Here is a 20,207-nt window from a genome sequence, read left to right as displayed (position 1 = left end):
ACGCCTAGGGGGGGGGGTTGTATCAACCCCCCCCCCCCTGAGGTTTTTTCGAAGTGCACGCTAAACGGCTTGTCGTAGCGGGCTGAAATTTTCAATACCCTCTGGGGTAACCTTTGCGCATCTTTTGCCGAAAAAAAATTGGTCGGGTCATGTCAGGTCACGGAGTTATGACGTCATAAGAGGTACAGCCTCCGGCCGACAGTTACCAAACGTGTGCGCCGAATCCCTAGGTTTTCTGCCGGTGATACCCACATTGTTTGATGGATCATGATGAAACTTCCCATGCATGTTGGGGCAAGCATTGGCTATCGTGTGGTGCAAGAAAATTGACCGGGTCAGGTCAGGTCACGGAGCTATGACGTCACAAGAGGAACAGCGTCCGGTACTATTTTTGAAAAGCGCCCGAACCACTATTTTGCTAATTCTTGTCACCTCAATGGGAATATGCAGCAATATTAGCTTCTATAGGGAGCAAATGGACCTCCCAAATCCAAAAATACAATCAGATTTCAAAAATTTAAATTTTTATTTTTCGAATTTCTGCCGCCGACTGTGACCTTGCCGACTTCCGGCGCTCCCAACGCGCCATTTTTAGAGCTAGGGAAACGAAATACATACCAAACGATAGAGAATTGATCAAGGAACACGATAGTGAAGGTTTCAAGTCGATATCTCCCACCGTTTTGCCGCAATCGCCGCGGAAAGTTGAAAAAGTTTGATTTTTTTCGGAAAATTTGACCTTTGACCGGTCATAAGTAGGTCAAATGTTGACCTAGGACCAAAAAATATACCACCAATCGCGAGATCTCGTTGAGAGCAATCCGTTGGTTTTTTCCGCTAAGCTCTACGACCTTCCGTTTCGAAACGCCAGGGGGGGTCGTAACAACCCCCCCCCCCCCCTGGTCGTTCGTGTTATGAGAAAAGGCCTGGTCGTACGAGGGTTAATATGTGGAAAGTGGAAACTGTTTTGGGAGTACCTATTGAGTATGACTCCCAAGTGTCAGTGTTCGAGATCGCCTTTCTGGATCCGCCTATGCATTCAAATCAAAATACCTACGATAAGAAACAAGATGATAACATGGCTCATTGGCTGTAACCAGTTGTAACCGAATGTTCTAACTTTAAATCCCGGTCAGAACAAGAACGAACAAAAACAAACATTGAAAAAGGAGAAGAAAAAAACAGATGAGCGTCCAGCTTATGAGCTTAGTAGTAAAGTAACATTGGTTCAGCTGATGAATGCTATGCTAGGTAGTGTTTCGAGTTCCTTTGGTCCAATCCTGAAACCAGTAACCAGGGTCATATTGATATCAGGTACAGCCCACCGCTAAAGTAATGTGTGGTTTTTTGGTTTTACCAATCTCAACGGATGGCTTTGACCGACGATTTTTAAATGCGGACTGATTGAAAAGAAGACGTCAATAGATTAAAGTTGTAGCTGCAAGGGTGAAGATACAATATACATGTAAGCTACATTTAAAGTCTCGTTGCAGTCTTGCTAATCGTTCCTAGGCTTCAGAAGCAGAACGTACCCAGGACTGAAACCACACATTACTTCTGCTGTGGACTGTACCTACCTCACCTCAGTTATGCGCAATCCGCGCAATCCCAGTCCCATGCATTCTCACCCAAGATACCTATAAGACGTATTTATATACACTGTGCCTATAAGAAACCTACCTTGAACTCAGTTACAGTTCAAGCTCAAGTTGAGTCTCGCACGTCTCGCAGTCCTCAACAGGAAGCGTTTGCAGTTGGCTGCGCTAGGGACGCTAGGGTACCTAAAATCATAGGCGGCGGAACGATTTGAGACAAGGGGGGGCACCAGCTCGAGGAGCCTAACCTAGGGTACCCCCAAATCCTGTTTTCTCATCGAATTAAGGCCACTTATTTTTCGTCACAGCCCTGACACGATGATTTTTTTTATTTTTTTTTTACTAAACGAAAATGGCAGTTCACCCCCGTATGTGTGGTTAACTTTTAGCTGATCCTCAAGTACCTATGTGTTTGTCTCTTCCTTATTGTCGTTTGATAAATTCCATTTATCCTACATGTATCAAATTCCCAAGAAGCCATCGCAGTAGGTACTAATCATTGGCGAATCCCAGGGGGGAGGTCACATGGGTCATGACTTAGGGCCTGGGGTCACCACATGCCTGCCAGGAGCACCACAGGCCTGACAGCCGACAGGGGCACCACAGGCCCGCCAGGGGTACCACAGGCCTAGCAGGGGCACCACGGGCCTGTCAGTGGCATCACAGGCCTGTCAGGAGCACCATCGGCCTAGCAAAAGCACTACAGGTCTTCCAGGGGCACCACAGACCTGCCAGGGACACCAGAGGCCTGCCAGGGGCACTATCGGCTTCGCAGGGGAACCACCGGCCTCGCAAGGGCACCATGGGCCTGTCAAGGGCACCACAAGCCTGTCGTTGGCACTTTAGGATTGCCAGGGGCACCACAAACCTGTCAAGGGCACCTGCGTTCTAACAGGGGCACCACAGGCTCGCCAGGGGCACCACAGACCTGCCACGGCCCAGGGACACCACAGGCCTAGCAAGGACACCACAGGCCTGTCAGGGGCACCACGGGCCTGTCAGGGCCCATGGGCACCTAAGTCATGTCAGGGCCCACCGTAGGCTTGTCAGGGGGCAGAGTAGTTAGGTTCCACAGTATTTCCAGGGGCACCAGCGGCCTAGCAGGGGCACCAGTCATCACATGACTAACCAAAAATAAAGAAAATATAAAAACTGAAAATAGGGCACCACCAAAATTGAGTGGCCGAAATCCGTTGAGGTTTTAATTTTGGGTATAGGTAGGGGCACCACTTCGATTCATGACCTTCCTTTTGGAGTTTTCCCGAATCCGCCCCTGGTACTAATACATCAAATTTAAGGGGGGGCACCTTGCTATTGGTGCCCCCCTTGCAGAATTCAAGGGGGGGCACGGTGCCCCGGTGCCCCCCCCGTTCCGCCGCCTATGCCTAAAATAAGCTCTGCATAGCGATATTTTGCTTATTATCATCGTTAATAAAGTAATTTTATGTTTATGACCTCATCAACACGTGGAAGCCACAGCAAATTAATAAATAAATCAAATAAATCGTAAAAATGGACAACCGGACGGCAGCCTCCGCACGTTTTCTTGCGCGCCCGTTTACAAATTGTGCCATCTTTTGTTTACACATTTTGAGCTTCCATATGTGAAGGTTTTTAAAGGACGAAATTTATCACCACAGCGTAACACATAGCCCCCTCGCCATGCTCCAGACCAGTACCACGATTCGATAGAAATTTAAACTGGAATGATGCAAATCACGACAAGTCTTAACAACTGCACCTGCCGAGAAGGTCAACTACTATAGATGCATCAAAAGTAGAAGCCAATATCGAGAACTGAGGTAGAAGGCATCCAAGAGAAAGAGAGAGAGAGAGAGAGAGAGAGAGAGAGAGAGAGAGAGAGAGAGAGAGAGAGAGAGAGAGAGAGAGAGAGAGAGAGAGAGAGAGAGAGAGAGAGGTGATTTGTAAAATGGTTTCTTTAAGGTACAGACACATAAATTTTTCTTAACTGGCCAGCCCGAACTGGTCATACGAGTAGTAAAGTAATCTTGTGTCATACCTACTGATATTTCCGTTATGTTCAGCAGACTCGCTTGCGCTCGCTTGTAATAATACACCATTAAAGGAAAAGGGTCACCTTTAACATGGGGTTTGAAACTGAGATGGCCATCTTGTAGCCCGTGTCCGAAAACCCCGAGAGTGTCCCACCTTACGGCCGATTTCGGCCTCCATTTGTAGGTATCGGCAATTTTAAAAGAAAATATGCCAGGAATGCGTCCTTATCCCAGGAATGCGTTCTTATCCTGTAATACAGCCACCCGCGGCGAGGCTTTGGTTTTTTAACCAATCAGCTCCAATCAGCTCAGCTTTAACCAATCAGCTAATCTGACACAAGCCGACGAGACTGTCTTCTGAAGGCTGATTGGCTTAAAGGGACCCTCCCACCTTAACATTAGTTTTGAGTTGAGATAGCCAAGTTTGCGGCCAGGCTCAGAAACCACCATTTATCCTGGTCGCAACCCCCGCAGCTTTATGGTGTTCAAGAAATTTCTTCCCTTAACTTGCAGGGTGGGACCAGCGTGGTCCCTATCTCTTAACCATTACGGGAATCTGATGACGTCATCAGGCTTTCGAACGTCCGTTAAATGTTTGACTAAAACGTTTTGTAGCACGCGGTGGTATATGCTGCTTTGCGCGCAACAAATGCCGCACTGTCACATAAAGTCGCTAGGAACAGCGGAGATCCCAAAAAGTAAACAAAAGTAAAAGTCTAATATCTTGAAAACCGGTGAATATTTTTCGATGAAATTTGGTAGATATTCGTTTTTGCTCTTTCTGAACCGAGCGACATCACTTTCATGCCAATTCATTAACTTTTTTGAAGGTGGGAGGGTCCCTTTAAGTGTGATGTCATCGCTATGACATCATACAGAAGGTGCGGTAGAGAGTACCAACATAGTACCAATATGTTAAATAGTTTGACATACTTTTTTGCGAATTATGCAGTTCAGGCACCAGATTTAAAAAGAACATGAAAAATAATAATGTTAAAATGAAAAGCAACGATATCTTCATATTTCACGAAGGTGGCACTTTTCCTTTAAGTATACAATTTTCGAGTGATTCTCGGTTTGTCAAAATAACAATACCTAAGTCATAAGTGTCTACCTACAACGGATGAGGCTGCCGATAACACAGTGCTAACGCAATGAGGTGAATGCTGTGTTGTATCGCCTAGCCCATTTCTTTATTTGGAATGATTCTATTTCACGGTATGCATCTGCTGCCGCCTGCCTCTAGTTTTTGCACGGTACGGTCTCCGGTAAGCCGTGACCGGGGACCACGGACCGGCCAGGTGAGCAGCAGAACAAGTAGAGGCCCGACAGACCGGGCAGTAGACCGTAGGAGCAGACCAGGTAGAGTCTGGACAGAGATCGGGCAGGGACCGGACAGGGACCAGGCCGAGATCTGGATAGTGGACCGGATAGAGCACTGGACAGATAAACCGGCCGCCGCTGAGGTCCGTCCGCCGCCCCCAGCGCCGGGACGGACGGACGGGCCGGCGCCGCTCCGAGCCAGGTTCGGTCGATATCCTACGGACGTTTAGTCGTCATGGTTACCTCGCGGCTGCCGAGACCGCGCCGGAGCGAACCGGTGCTCGGGCCGCATCCCGACACCGTCCGACACTACCACCAACGAGCAGGGAGCTGAGGCTGTGCACAGGCGGAACTGGCAGCCCCGATCGTCCGTCCGACACCCACACAGACTGGCTGGGAGCTGAGGCTGTATACAGCGGAACTGGCAGTCCCGATCGTCCGTCCGACACCCACACAGACGGGCAGGGAGCTTAGGCCGCACATACAGAGAGCCGGAACGGCAGCGACAGAGAGCCGGAACTGCCGCGGCCAGCGCCGTCAGTCCGGTTTTCTGAGCCTGCAGCCGACTAAAAGAGTAGTGATTGATGCTTAGCAGCCGACGGAAGTGGACAGAGGGCTGCAACTAAAACTAGGACACAAATCTTACGGAAAGGTTATACATAAACTATCACTACATTCTCTGAGGCTGAATGCTGCATCATTCGACAAATATCTGCAACCATATGAACACCGAACAAAACGCACAACTTTAGGACGATTGTGGATCCGTGAGCCGATTCGCGATCGATCGTGATCGTGATCGATCCGTGAGCCGAGCCGACAAGTGAGCCTCAAAAGGAAAAGTGTCATGTAGGACGTGAACGCTCTGGTTTACACACTGCCGTATTCCTATAGTGAGGGCACACATTGAGCTGGACGGTATGCGACCATCACAGCCCTGCACCACTGGTCCGTACTCGAACTCAGAATGTCGCCATAATGAACTACCGAAGTCGAACGGCTCGTAACGGCCGGGTCTCTCGGAAACAAAGTGCCGCGTTTGTGGCACGGACAGACCCATCGTCAGTCCGTAACGCAGGGAGTGTATCGATTAAACAAGCCATCACTCTGCAATACGACAGGTCCATGCATCCCTGGACCTCCATTTATGTCCATTTTGCACGATATAAATGTAATCATTATTTAGGTTTATTTAACTGAGACGATCGTAATTCCAGTTAGCGCACTGATTCTAGTATCAAAGACGTGTCGACTTAACAGGTACCAAAGCCCAGCGCTTGGGCATGTCTCAATAAGCTCCACAGTCCACATGGCGACATGACGCACGTCCTAAACGCCGTCAATCTCGGTCTAAGCTCACAAATGACGTCGATATTCCATAACATTGTCGCTTGGAGTACCATATAACAGCAGGGAGTCCAACACCTCCAGCTGCAACTCCTTCAGCGGAGGGCGCGCTGCGGGTAGCGACGGTTATCCTTCCCAAAGTTCTCATGTAGCTGTGTCAGTGTAGTTCAAACTACAGTCAGGTTACTGTTAAAAACGATCAATATCCTTGCGCCGGGCGTTGCGACACACTATTCATTACACTCGCCTCTACGCCCCATTCAACGTATTACATCATATTTCCGACAATCTGAACCACATCCGGAAAGAAAACAATTAGCCAAAGCGACCAAAGTAAAAACATGTCAGCTTTATTTCTTTTCCTTTTAGCACTTGTTTCATACACAACATTCAGCGAGGGGAAAACCTGTCAAAAGCAACGTCATACAACCCTGTCCTTACAAGTCGATGTGCGCATTTACTCCCCGTCCTCACAAGTTTGAGACGACCATTAATTGAGTAGGGGAGAGTGGGGTAATTTGGCCGCTTTTTTTTAGAAAACGATGTAACTAAAAATCGACAACGCATTTCTGCATTTTCTCAACGCTGACAGGTGTGGCATACATTTTACTTTCTTGGACTGTAAACTTGAAATGATTGAGTAACTACTTATATTGAAATTGAGGCGTATTACAAAGGTCTGCAAAGCGGCCAAATTACCCCACTAGCAGGGTTATTTGGCCGGGGGTGTGGGGCAATTTGGCCGGTGTTAGTTTGAGGCCATGATTTTTGTTATAGGCGAGTCAGCTTCACATTCAGCAATGACGCGTGTCCTACGACGCATTTGAAGCATTTTGGAGGTTGACTCAGCCGTCACAGGGGTCGAAAATAGTCAAAATAGCGGCTCTAGATGCGATGACAGTTTTTTTACGAATAACTTTTGAAGCAATCAAGTTAGGCCAAAACTAAAAGTACCATTGTAATTCTCTCGTCATTCCGCATCGAAACATGTGTGTGTTGACCTCGAGAGGTCAAGGTCAAGGTCATGGTTGGCTTCAGGTCACGTTACCTCAGGTCGCTTGACCTCAAGGTTACGTGAGTTCAAGGTCATCATGTATATCATTCGATGCGCCTTGACGAGCTGAACACAATGAGACCATTTGCGCGGCTGTATCTTTTTTCTGTAAGTATTTATTAGCAAAAAAGCGTTAGGTAACCTTTGATGACGTCACATGCCCTTACAGCTGTCCAATAGGACATATGGCATCAAGGTAGTCAAAGCTGGTCATGAATTATGTCCTTTATGGTATAATTGACCATGACAACTCGGCCGACCCAGCATAGTGACTCTGAGCGCACCGGGCAAGTTGCCCCGCTAGTCCCGGCCAAATAACCCCACATTGCCATTCTGAAAATTTTTGTCTATAAAGTCGTCATGGCTGTACAGAACTAGATGAAATTGCTCTTGGAACCGCTGAACACCCTCAAAAATGGCGCTATAATGTTCGAATTCGTTTACAGCCCAATTACTACATGTTATACAAATTTTTAAACAAAAGTAAAAGTTACCATTTTCTAACGTAATTCACCTTTTATTAATTTTGAATAAAACTAAGAGGGGGAAAGTTTTGACATTTGTTCTCGAGTTAGTTCTGCCGATGACAAATGAATAGAGACTAAAGTTATTTCATTCACTTTTATGAGCTTTCGTACAGGTGGGGGCGGCCAATTTACACCACCGGCCAAATTACCCCACTCTCCCCTAGGTACCACGCAATGAGTCTCCCGCCGGACCTGTGACATCTGTGACAACACAGGTGCGACGAGTGCGCGAAGATGACATAAAGCGCCACGAGCGTTTACGCCGTCTGCTGCTCACAACTCCGTGACTGTGAACTAATGTAGGCTCGCGACTCATGACCCCAAGCCTCAACGAGACAGTGTGACGATAAATCACAGTCATTCGAAGGAATTGATCCTTCCGACACATCGCAGGGCGCAGGTTCAGGCGAGAATGACACGAGCTCAGTTTCTGCGCGTAAAAACACTGCAGCAGTAACGTTCATGTACCATACACGTAGAAATAGCACGACACTGTCATCGTTTTGGTGAAACAACATATTCAGTCACAGTAAACGTTACAACACACAAACGTTGAAGCCGGGTCAGGTCACGTGTCATCATCGTCGTCATCGTCGCTGTCCTTGACGCCTCCTCCGCCGGCTCCCTTCAGCTTGTCCAGCAGCTCCTTGGCCACGTTGAACACGCCGTGCGTCTGCACACCGCACACGAAACAGCGCTTGGACTTTTTGTACTCCTTCAGCGCGCACCCCTCGCAGAAATAGTGCTTGCACCTGTGAACGACAGGACGAGGCAAAGCGAGTGACGACAGGGGAATAAATTACCTATCAATTGACGAAAGAAAACAGAGCCCGATGGTTTTGTCACGCAAACAACGATAAGATAGTATCAAATTAAGTCAACATTTCCATTGACCATGCATTTCAAAAGAAACAGTTTGATAACAAATATATCATTTAAATTTTATCACAGGAATTATGTTATCGCAAACCTAATTAAACGATATTGTTTGTTTGTTTATTGGAGCTTTAGGGAGCGCGAACTACCTAGTTAAACTAGTTAAACGACTAGTTAAAGGATCGTGTTTCTCCAAGAAATCAGAGCCCCGCCGCCCGCTCCCTGGGGCGCAGAGGAGGACCGGGGTATCAAGTTACCCCGGGTCAGATGACTCGCGCGACTGGAGACAGCCGAGAGGGAGGAGGTGGTGGGTGGATGGGGAGGGTAGAGTGGCAACCACTGCTCGCCGCTAGTTTCCAATAAACCAGCACATCACTCAGGGTCAAATGACCGACTCGGCTCGGGACAATAACCATGGAAACAGGTTCTGGTCACCAGACCTTATTGCATTCAGATCGTGGCAGAGAATAACTCCCGATTTTTTTGGACCCGTTAATTTGGACACGCCATGGCCCTAACTACCGAACTGACCCGCGGCAACGCGGTCGATATCAGGTGCACAACAACCTGTCAACTAACGATATTGCAGCCATCCATCCCATCATCCGTTGACATTATGGCGGCCATCGTAATTCCGTTCCACAGTGCCGGCGCTGTTCCCGTCAGTCCACTAATTCCCAACATCAATATCAGCCAATCGAACGTAAGCCCATAACGGTGACACGACAGGCAGTAAAGGTGGAATTACGACCCGTATTGACTCGATTCGCTGGAGAGTGAGGTAGGCATCCTTCCATATTCGGCTGAGGGCGGAAGTTGCGCATGATTTAAATAAAACAAAAATTACCGGCGGAGCTTAAAATGAATTACTGTTACCGTTGCCGGTTCCGCACTAAATTTACCGAACTAAAAGAAGCCAAGCCATGCTCTCATCATCAATAGACGCGATGAACATAGATGATAACGGCACCAGTGTCTATGGAACGAGTGACCGCCGGCGGTCTAGCAGCCTATCTGATAGAAACAGCACCCCATATCGCGCAGCGGCGGCGTTACCGACACTCAGGCTGCACCCCCACCCACCCCCAAAGGTATCCCCCCTCCCCTCCCTCGGAACCTGCCACTCACTTGGTGACGATGGGGTCCTTGAAGCTCTCTCGGCAGATGAAGCAGCGGAAGGGCAGGTGGTCCTCGTCGTCACTGATCTCGTAGTTTTCGTTGTCGCACGCGCCGTACGTCTGGTTGTCCATCTCTCGCTCCAGCTGCCAGCCGAACTTGTAGTCGGTCCGGTCGTGCATGAAGATACACGAGTCTGACGGAGGGGAGGAGGATGGGTGGAAAGGTCAGACAGGTGGGCCCGGGGGTGGCTTTAGACAGGCGGACAGGGTTGGGGTGGGGGAAGACACCGGTGGATTGGGTGGGTGGATGGCCTGGACACTGGGACAAATGAATTTGGGATTCTCAGGGCCAGATGATTTCATCTATAGCGGCAAATATAATTTTCATCGGAAATGAAGTCGGGAGTTTAATTTTAGCAAACGATTTATACAATTACGCAAAGAAAAGAAGAGGAAAACTGACGGATAATCGTCCCTTTAATGAAAATGTTAAAGAATAGGAAGGTAGGTCAAGGTGCTTAGGTAGCCAGCGCTCCCTTACCAGACTCAAACACCGGCCCGCTCAGCTCTCACCTCCGAAGCCGCAGAAGCCGGTCTCCTTGAAGTCCTTGCAGATGTCTGGCGCGTAGTCCCAGCGTACCGTGGAGCGGATGTTGGACGGGGCGCGGATCGGGCCGTGACGCACGCCGCCGCTACTCGCGTTACCCTGGGGCGTGTCCCGCTTGGAGATGTACTGGGCGTAGTTGGCCTGGCCCCGGTACACCTTGTCGTCCGCCTTGCCCTCCAGCTCCTTCAGAGGGCGGGAGGGGGAGGGGAGGGGGGCAGGGGGACAGTCAACTAATAAATTCCACCTCTACCAACGACCGGCGTCTTCGGATTTTGTCATGTAACGGAATATATATTTGACGAGCACGTGGATGGCCTATTCTTGCTTCATAGTCATATCAAACTTATCATAGATTTATCAGATATTCAACAAGCACATCAAAGTATATCGCACAACGACACATTCAAGGTCGGCAGCAATAAGCTACTAGCTTCACGTAGAAATTTCGGAGTCAATCATATTTAGCTGCCAAGGCCTCCACTATGCCCGTTCCCTGCCAGGAAGCAAGCACTCCTTCGCTCCGGCAGTCGCACCGGTACCTGTCCCTCAGGGCACAGTGGCTCCCTCACAACACTGAACCTCCCCCAGTCCCTCAGCGCACGGCCGCCCCAGTCCGGCGCAGTCAGCTCGGCAGCGGCGCCGCCACCACACCAGTCCTCCGGTCAGCCCCTCTCTGTATGCGGCCGCCCCGCCCCGGTCCGGCTCAGCCCGGCAGCGCCGCCACACCAGACCCTCCCCCAGTCCCCTTCTGCCACCCCGGCCCGGCTCAGCCCGGCGGCGCCGCCCCTTCACCCGTCCCCTTCTGCCACCCCGACCCGACTCATCCCGGCAGCGCCGCCACCACACCCACCTTGTTGACGGCCATGGCGCGCTCGAAGATGGCCTGGTCGTCCCGGTCTCGCTCCGTGTCGATCTCCACAGTGGCCGTGGCGCCCATGTCGTTGGGTCCTTCGCGGGCCGCCGTGCGCTTGGACCTGCGCAGACAAGGGCAGAGACGGGTGAACGAGGGGGACGAAAAGCGATACAGAACGCACAGCGACGGGAGTCACGGCGCTGCGTAACAGTTACGGCTTACGACACAATCAATGAGCACAATTAATGGCATCGTGGGTGTTGCTTAGAGAAATTCTCATGGGTAATGGTGCCGCGGCTGGACTGGACAGCACGGTGATCAGCGAGGACAGCCGTGTGCTGCCGATCTAGCCGTCCAACGGCGGTGAGGGAGAACGGGAGGAGGAGGGGAGGGGTTCGAGGCATTGGGACCGGACGAACGCCCGACAAAACACACGACATAGAATGGATGAACGTATAGCAGCTCTTGTGATATTTTGCTGGCGATGAACTTAAGTCACTTAAAACATATTAGTCATTCCAAGATATACTTGAGCCATTAGCCTTAATTTACGGTCTCAGCTCATAGAGATAAGTGACATATTTGCGCGTTAAATAGGTATGGAGAAGTTAACGTCGTCATTCATAGATTAAAATCGTGTAGCATTTTCTTCATGTAAACTTTTGCAGTGAATGAAACTAATCCGACACTAGCTGACTAGCACACACACCGAGACTACCTACCGATAGCTCACTTACCGATACGATACACCGATATGACTGTCATCGTCTGAACTCTCGTTGTCACTCGTACGCTTCGATACCTTGGCCGACTTGACTGTCTTGGACTGAAAAAAACAAACAATTGTAATTCAGCATTTTGAGAAACAAACCTGGAATCATTCAGTAGGTACTGCAAAATGGCCTTAACTGAGCAAGGAGCTAGTCCTGTTGATCATGTGATTTATAGATTACAGTTCCATCTAGTACCTAACATACACCGATAAAGTGAAGCAGAGGCAGAGACAGATGCAGTATCAGACCAAAGGGGAATTAAAGGCAGCTAACAATAAGCTGGATTTCACACAAAATATTTAAATTTTACTTTGATTTCCATCATACATACCGTCTGAATCATAGGATTTTTGGCATCAGCTTTCTTCTCAACCTTGATAACCCTGGTATCATCATCACTGCCTGAAAATCCATGAAGAGCATGTTACAAAAAAGGTTACATTGCATACCTATTTCATCACTAGAAAAGTCAATATAAGTATCCACATTACCATCATAGTCCAAGCCCCAGTACAATAATGTTACAGACACAAAGACATGAAATAGGTACAGATATCTGCATTGTGTAATGGGCATGGAACTGAATGCTGAATCAATGAATTCATTAAATCTGGCATTTGACAACAAACCAAGAAAAACAAAAAAGTGATGGGCTACAGAACAGTACCTATAGGATAACATCAGAGACAAAATATGATCTGAACTAAAGATCAATGTTTTCTAACATAACATGACTATCTACAGACTACAATACACATGCCACTCTTGTGACCAGGGCTGCAGAGCCAAAGTCTCAGTCAGATTCAGTTTTGGAAACTGGAGCCAGAGTCAGAACCACTGGAAATTTGTTGATTCTGCAGCCCTGCCAGGCCTGTCAGTCAGTCAGACAGAGTCATCAGTTTTGCCTGGAGTCAAAGTTGGTTTTTGAAGGCCAGAGTCAGAATTGGAGTCATTAACTCTGCAGCACTTGTGACACAATCAAGCACAGCACCACCACATTTGATATTGATTCACAGGGCAGCTTTCTAAATGAACCTCTCACAGCTTTATCATAAGCCTTAGGCTACTATAAAAGACTACATCATGTCAATTCACATTGATAATGTTATACAGATACTCACTTTCACTACCAGATGCTTGCCGTTTTCTGGCTTTGAACTTCTGCTTTCCCTTCTTGAATGAAAAAGTGCATGGCTTGGGCACAGGATCTGCCATCGTGATGTTGTCTTCTGAAAAAAACACAGTAAAAAATGATTAAAAATAAGTTGAATAAGATGGAACACTACAGAAAAAGTTAGGAAGGTATATTTCAAAAGACAGTGCATAGGAACTAATCTCATGCCTACCACTGACCTTGATCTGTTACTGCGGGCAGTAGCGGCGGAACACCTTCAGTTAAGAGGGGCACTGCTGACTTTTGGTCCCATTTTTTCCATGCAACACCAATAGGACTAATGTTAAAATGCCAAAATCAAAGGGGGGCACAGTGCCCCGGTGCTCTCCCCGTTCCGCCGCCTTTGACAAGGCCATATGCCTTTGACTGCGGGCATGCTGTAGAGGTTCAAAATATGATCTGTCAGCACTCTTATGGCAAAAATGACATCCAATTGAAAACACGTGATAAATCTAATGACAATGATGATATATGGAACGGCATCAATTTAAGTCTAATCCAAACAATTTTTAAACTATTTCAACATTATGCACAAACCCAAACCCATGAATATCAATAATAGCATGCGCAAATTATTAGATATTTATTTACATCTCGCAAAATTCCTTTGCGCAGCTTTTGCCTGTACTGCGTAATTATTGTCATAATTAAGTGAAACTTAAAACACAGACTATTTATAATGGTAAGTGTAAAAAGACCATGCTTTTTGTGGTAAATTTATCACATATAGGTATAGTGATGGAATTTGACAATACTTAAAAGGGCAATTTTTTTACCTGTTTACTTTTGAATTGATTTCGATTTCAAATTATTTCATGACATAGTTTTCAAATACGTCATTTGTATCCTTAAACATTTACAGCAGTAGTTTAGTGATCGATTGATCGACAAATGGTGAACGACGCTGCGTCGTAGTTGTCGACAAAATTCATTGTGTAGGAAGTTCTTATTATTTTATATTTTATGGTGGTAATTATGCCAGTGTTGGACGGATTTTCGTAATTTCAAGCGAATCATGGCAACTTCATAGTGCAGAAACGGAAATGAAGATAATGACATCGCCTGTATAAATCTAGCAAGTAATGTAATCTTGAATTTCAAGGATCCTGATCCTGTATTGGTATGAGAAGGCTGAGCTCAACTCAAACTTCTTCAACTTGAACTATGGCATGAAATGAATATATGAGGAAGTGTGCTAAATGCTAATGCACATTTCTGTGCTTGAATCTTGTTCAGCATGTCTCAACTTGAACTCCATTGTGGAAGCTAGCGTGGGTTTTGGCATCATTTACATCTTTTCAAAAAATTTCAGCCATTTTTTTCTTATAAAGCAAATGGAAATAGTTAAAGCAATAGTGGGACTATTGGAGGTGGTGGAGGTGGTGGAGGGCATATTTGGTCACATGGCTATTAAGAAGTTCTCCCCCTCTCTACGCCTTCTACACTGTGGTTGTCACGTGGTTTGTGCAAGTGAATTTCAAGAGCCTTGATCAAATCGCCCCAGGCGCCCTGTTTTCACAGTCATCCCAAAAGTGAGCATACTATGATGATGTCACTGGCTTGAATGGCTGCAACAGGCAGCTGGCACCTGATGTCTTTGCGACAGTCAATGAATTTAAGGTAGACTTTGCTTTTGTGTCACTGAGGTCAGAATCAAGTAAGCAGATCTGTCCATGGTAAACTAATTATGCATACCATTACATTGCCATGCAAGTTCTACAACATCAGGTAGTACCTATCTGATATATCATTGCTGTTTTAAGATATAGTTCCAAAATTTATAAATGCAGTTAATAAGGAATTATTCATATAATGAAGCTAGGCTATTTTAACTTTTCTCTGGCTAAAGCTAACTTGCTGGCTAAAGAGTGCGATAAGTAGAGAAATATACTAGGAGCCTAACTTTGGAAAACATGAACAATAGTTCAAGTAAGGATGTGCTCTCCATTTTGATGAAGTAGATGCCTGCATGTCTGCATGGTGCAAGGTGCAATGGACAGTACATGGCTCATTTTGCATGGTTCATTGGCTGTGTGTACTATCCATCATGAGGGAGGCTTGCTAGTTGAAGATATAGAAGTGGCATATCTATTAGTTAACCCTGATAAGCCAGGGAAGATAAGTCTACTTTAACTATTACAAAAATGACCTGTTGATGTCGACTTAAATAATATTTTCAAAGATGCCCTTTGCAGCATATCAATCTAACAGCTGTCTTCTCCTGCAGGATGTCTGAGGAGCAGCACTCGGCAGCTGCAGCCGCCGCCGGCGCGGCAGGTGGCGCGGCCCGGTCGGCAGCGCCGCCGCCGCCGCCGCCCATCCTGCCGCCGGCGCCCACCGGCCGCCCGCTGGGAGCCATCAGCGTCACCATCCCCGAGCCGCCCACCTCCGACATGGGTGAGCTGGAGGGTCATTTAAGGAGTAGTTGTTACACTATACAGTCTTTGGTTTGGTCAGATCGTAATGAGAACCTTTGTACCATTCTATGGCTCTCCACGTTTGATACTGCAGGAAAGGTTTGAATTACCATTTCAGATGTCACACAAAACAGTTTTTGACGAAAATGTTTATTTATTGCAACTTTATCGCTTGCCTGTAACCCTCGTCCGTATTGGAGTTTTGCCAGCCGCGAAAGAATAGAGGGGGGGGGGGGGGGAGACGGAGGAGGAGTTTTGCCGTTCGGCCCCTGATCGAGCTAGAGCTTCGCGGAAAAAACGAGCGTGCTGCCCGTGACGAGAGGAAGCCGATGATACCTAATTGTTAAGCCCTAGGTCATTGGTTTACCTTCTAGGTCAGGCCAATGACCTGGAAGGTATTTGGTTTACCTTCCAGGTCAGGCCAATGACCCAAAAGTCGGGAAAATCGGGACCTGTTGGAACTTCGTGAAAGGAGGCTGTGAAGTTTTTTTCCGGGATGCTGATCACGAATTTCATGTCAGTTTTGATCAAAGATGATGTCTTTATGCATTTGGGACAGGTCGGATCAGGTCAGGTCAGGTCAACCTGCAGTAGGTGTCATGCTGGCTTTCCGTAGTGGATGCCAACCACCAATGAGTTGACAGCTTCGTGGCATGTTACGAAGGCACCGAAGCTTCTTCGTAAATGTTCAAATGGAGGCTAAAGGCCGCCCCACACTGAAACTCGCATGCGGGTTGCGGGTTTCGAGTTTGCAGGCATAGTACTAATTCATAGAGTGATTAGACCGTCCCCTTATGGTAACTTCATGAATGCGGTGAAGCCGGTACACCTTCAGAAAATTAAATATGGTCGCAATACCAGCGCAACGAACCAAAATTCGACTCCAATGAGAAACCCGCAACCCTCGCAGAACTCGCAGATCTCGCAGCGAGGAAAATCGAAAGTTGACTCAAAGTCAACTTTTGGAATGCGATGCAAGGTGGCTCGCAAGCTAAAAACATGCAGATTCGCTTGTTGGATGGTAGTGTGGGTCACTCAGCATAGATTGCATTATTTAATTTTGAAGAAACCCGAAAACCCAAAAACCCGCAACCCGCATGCGAGGTCCAGTGTGGGGCGGCCTTAAAGGTAGTGTGCCAGCTTTCTTGGACCGTATGGAGTTAATGGCCCAGATAAGGAGAACCGGATTTTTAGAACTTATCCATACCTTCAAAACTCATGGAAACGTCTTAAATTCTTCAAATTTTGAGTACCCCAGTGCGAAATTCGCCCCGACGGGTTGTCGGTCGTACCCCAACCACATTTCACACCACTATGAACAATAAATGCACACACTGAAATCGCTATTACCGATATGCTCATCCAATCAAGTTTCGATAAACCCGTTCATCATCATCTCCTGCGGTTTCGAACACGCCTGTTAGGTGGCTTCTGATGCTCGTCGAGGTCGGAATTTCCAAATACGCGTGGTGCGTCGGGCCGCGCGCTCTGACTTCGGCCAAGAAAAATGCGTCAGCTGATCATTGTCATTTCTGCCACTTGCGTGTGGTGAAATGGGGTCATAACTTATAAGACGGTTTTTTCATATCAATTATTTTACATAAAATCATATTTCAAACCATAAATAATGTTCGACAGCCAAATAAAAGAAACAATACCAATACGGGCTTACAGTTTAAGGCTCGACATTGTGTTGTCTACGATTAGACAGCTGATAACTCATTCCCGTACGTTGTATGGTCGTAACACTATAATGACCTTTGCTTATTGTCACAAGTGCGCCGCTTTCGCGATTGTTGCCCGACGCCTGTTTGCAGGTGAGCCCACTACAGTTGTTATACATATCTAAAAACCGAAAAACTTTTAGGCGAAAAAGGCACTATTCCAGGCCCATTTTTGATTTTTTTTTGCGATATTAGGTAAAAACAGAAGCTTCTTATCCTAGGAAAAATAAAATGGGAAATCTTTCAAAGGTGGCACACTACCTTTAACCCGCGCCCTGCTGGGGGGGGGGGGGGTGTTTGAACACCCCCCCCTTGTGGTTTTTCGCGAATATCTCAAAAACGGCGGCGCGGAGCGCCGCCGTTTTTGGTACATTTTATCATACATCAATTCTACACATGTTGTGAAAATTTCAGACCAAGGTCATTCAAGGTCAGGTCACCAGGTCACTTGAAGTGACCTCACCTCATAAAAAGTTTCAATGTCTGTCATAGCTACACCGAGTGACCGATCGCTTTGAAACTTTCAGCGATTGCTAAGAGCAATAGCATGTACAAAATGTTTATCTCAGAATTTTGATATCGATGACGTAAGGTCAGGTCAATTTTGCGACCTCCCCATTATAAGTCAATGGGAGAAAATTGAAATGCGCCTCTTTTGGATGAAAGACATTATAAACACTACCAAACACCGAATTACAAGTGGTTTAGACACACTGAACATGAATATGGTGTCCGTGACCCTTGTTTATGCCCTGAGGTCATCTTAGGTCACGAATGGTATCTAACAGTTTTTCGCAAATAACTTTTGATAGAGGCATGCTAGAGCGATGAAAACGCCTTAGATGTGTTCAGCTCGACGATACGGATCGACTGATATGCAACATGACCCTTTCCGGTCAGGTCATGACCTTGACCTGCGGTCAAATTTTCAAGTTGACCTTTCAAGGTCAAGTTACAGTTCATTCGATGCGTCTTGACGAGAGGAACACGATGCCGGTAAAAGTAAGCTCGTACAGGGCTTGGGTCAAAAGTTATTGCAGAAAAACTGTTTAAAAAAAAATCGGCTATTTTTGCAGTTTTTGCCCCCTGCAGGCAAAACCGTTGACGTTAGGTCAAATCTGAGAGAATTACTCAGAAAGGGCGTTAATAGGGCTATCGAATGCGCTTTTCCGCGGCGCTGTAGCTCTATTGGTTCCCGAGTTATGCGTTGGCTTCTTGGAAATTTTCGCCATTCGACCTGGAAATCGGCGAAATTTTGCCTTCAATGACCTCTGGTGACCTGACCTTTGACCTGACCAAAAAATTGACCGAAGTGATTTCGTCATTATTTTTGACGCTCTTTCGAACGCCGCCTTCCGCGTATCGCTACGTGGCCCAGGAGCCGAGTTACAAGGGGGGGGGGGGTGTTCAAACACCCCCCAGCAGGGCGTGGAAATCCAGGACCCCCAGCCGGGCGCGGGTTAAGTTCGAAATCAGCTCCTAAACTACCCGAGATCATCAAAGGTTAATGACCTTGACCTGACCTTCACGTGATTTTGACACACAACATAATGCATTGGACCAATATCATTTCACATGTTCGTTTACAACAATAAAAGACGGGAAAATGCGCGAATAATTAGGCGACATACGCCGAATCGCGATTCCGGCCAAATATGGTCTCGAGAAATAGGTCACAGGTCAAAGGTCATGTGGGTTAGGGTCATGCAATTTTCAGGGTAGGTGCAAAATTGATCAACTCGAGAGTACTGAAAGCTTCGTTGCGATCGGCTGCTTTTCGCACGAGTTGTTCGTGAAAAACCGGGGAGGGGAGGGGCTCCATTAGTCGAGGGTTAACCCTCGTTAGCCCTCGCAACTTACACCCGAGGGGGGGGGGGACGGAACCTGCCTCGGTATTTTGCGAATAACTTAACGCTTCAAGCAGCTGATCGCGAGGAAACTTTCAGTACCTTCGAGTTGATTAATTTTACACCTAGGTACCCTGAAAATTTAGCGACCCTGACCCAAATGATCTTTGAGTTGTGATCTGTTTCACGAGACCATGTCAAACCTGAATCGCGATTCGTCTTATGTCATCGCACATTTTCCGCGCGTTTCTAGACTTCTTGTGGTTGTAAGCGTTCCAACGTTCCACATATGAAATGTTATTTGTCCCATGCATTATGGTGATTGTCAAGGTCACGTGAAGGTCAGGTCATGGTCATTGACCTTAGATGACCTTGGCTGGCTTTTATAGCTTTAGATGTCTCCAGGGCAGCTGGAGCTAATTTCAAATTTAGCACCCATTTGAATATTTACGAAGTAGTTTTGGTGCCTAGTTACATGTAACGAAGCGGTTGACACCTACTATGGATAGCTGGCAAGACGCCTACTGGTTGACCTGACCTGACCTGACCCGACCTACCTCAACTCAAATGCATGAATGCATCGTCTTTGATAATCTTTGATATCGTCTTTGATAAGACTTATTGGAATTCGTAATCAGGTCTTCCTAAAAAAAAACAATAACAACCTCACCAATTACGATGCTTTATCAGGTGATCCCGATTTTCCCAACTTTTGGTTCATTGACCTGACCTGGAAGGTCAACCAATGACGTAGGACTTAAACAAATTTGGTAGCATCGGCTTCCCCTCGTCACTGACATTTGGCAACACATTCGTCTTTTTCAGCGAAGCATTAGCTAGATCAGGGGCCGAAGGGCAGGGGATCTATCGGCCGGACCCCCTCCCCCATACGCTGGACGCTATAAAAAGGCCAATACAGGCGAATGATAGTATTACGTTGTGTGGAAATCATTAACG

General features: G+C 47.1%; 1 protein-coding gene across 3 annotated transcripts; it reads right to left on the bottom strand.

Annotated features, from left to right (window-relative positions):
• Positions 1-6,614: 6,614 nt before the first annotated feature.
• On the bottom strand, positions 6,615-13,830 carry LOC122366783 (E3 ubiquitin-protein ligase RNF113A-like). 3 transcript variants are annotated; one of them, XM_043339376.1, is made up of 9 exons: positions 13,800-13,822; positions 13,442-13,639; positions 13,210-13,317; positions 12,420-12,490; positions 12,053-12,141; positions 11,313-11,436; positions 10,429-10,645; positions 9,866-10,049; positions 6,615-8,613 (listed from the first exon to the last, which is right to left on the bottom strand). In XM_043339376.1, the coding sequence occupies exons 3-9, from the start codon at positions 13,301-13,303 to the stop codon at positions 8,430-8,432; spliced, it is 963 nt and encodes a 320-aa protein (XP_043195311.1). In that variant the 5' UTR covers positions 13,304-13,317; positions 13,442-13,639; positions 13,800-13,822; the 3' UTR covers positions 6,615-8,429. The 3 variants fall into 3 exon arrangements, with proteins under 3 accessions (XP_043195311.1, XP_043195309.1, XP_043195310.1); XM_043339374.1 differs by lacking the exon at positions 13,442-13,639 and having other exon boundaries at positions 13,806-13,830; XM_043339375.1 differs by lacking the exon at positions 13,800-13,822 and having other exon boundaries at positions 13,442-13,735.
• Between the last annotated feature and the right edge of the window lie 6,377 nt (positions 13,831-20,207).

This window comes from Amphibalanus amphitrite, unplaced genomic scaffold (assembly GCF_019059575.1).
Source record: "Amphibalanus amphitrite isolate SeventyFive unplaced genomic scaffold, NRLGWU_Aamphi_draft 000830F_arrow, whole genome shotgun sequence".
In the NCBI taxonomy this organism is placed as follows: domain Eukaryota; kingdom Metazoa; phylum Arthropoda; class Thecostraca; order Balanomorpha; family Balanidae; genus Amphibalanus; species Amphibalanus amphitrite.
The sequence above is the reverse complement of the archived record's forward strand: the minus strand, read 5'-3'. Positions and strand labels throughout refer to the sequence as shown.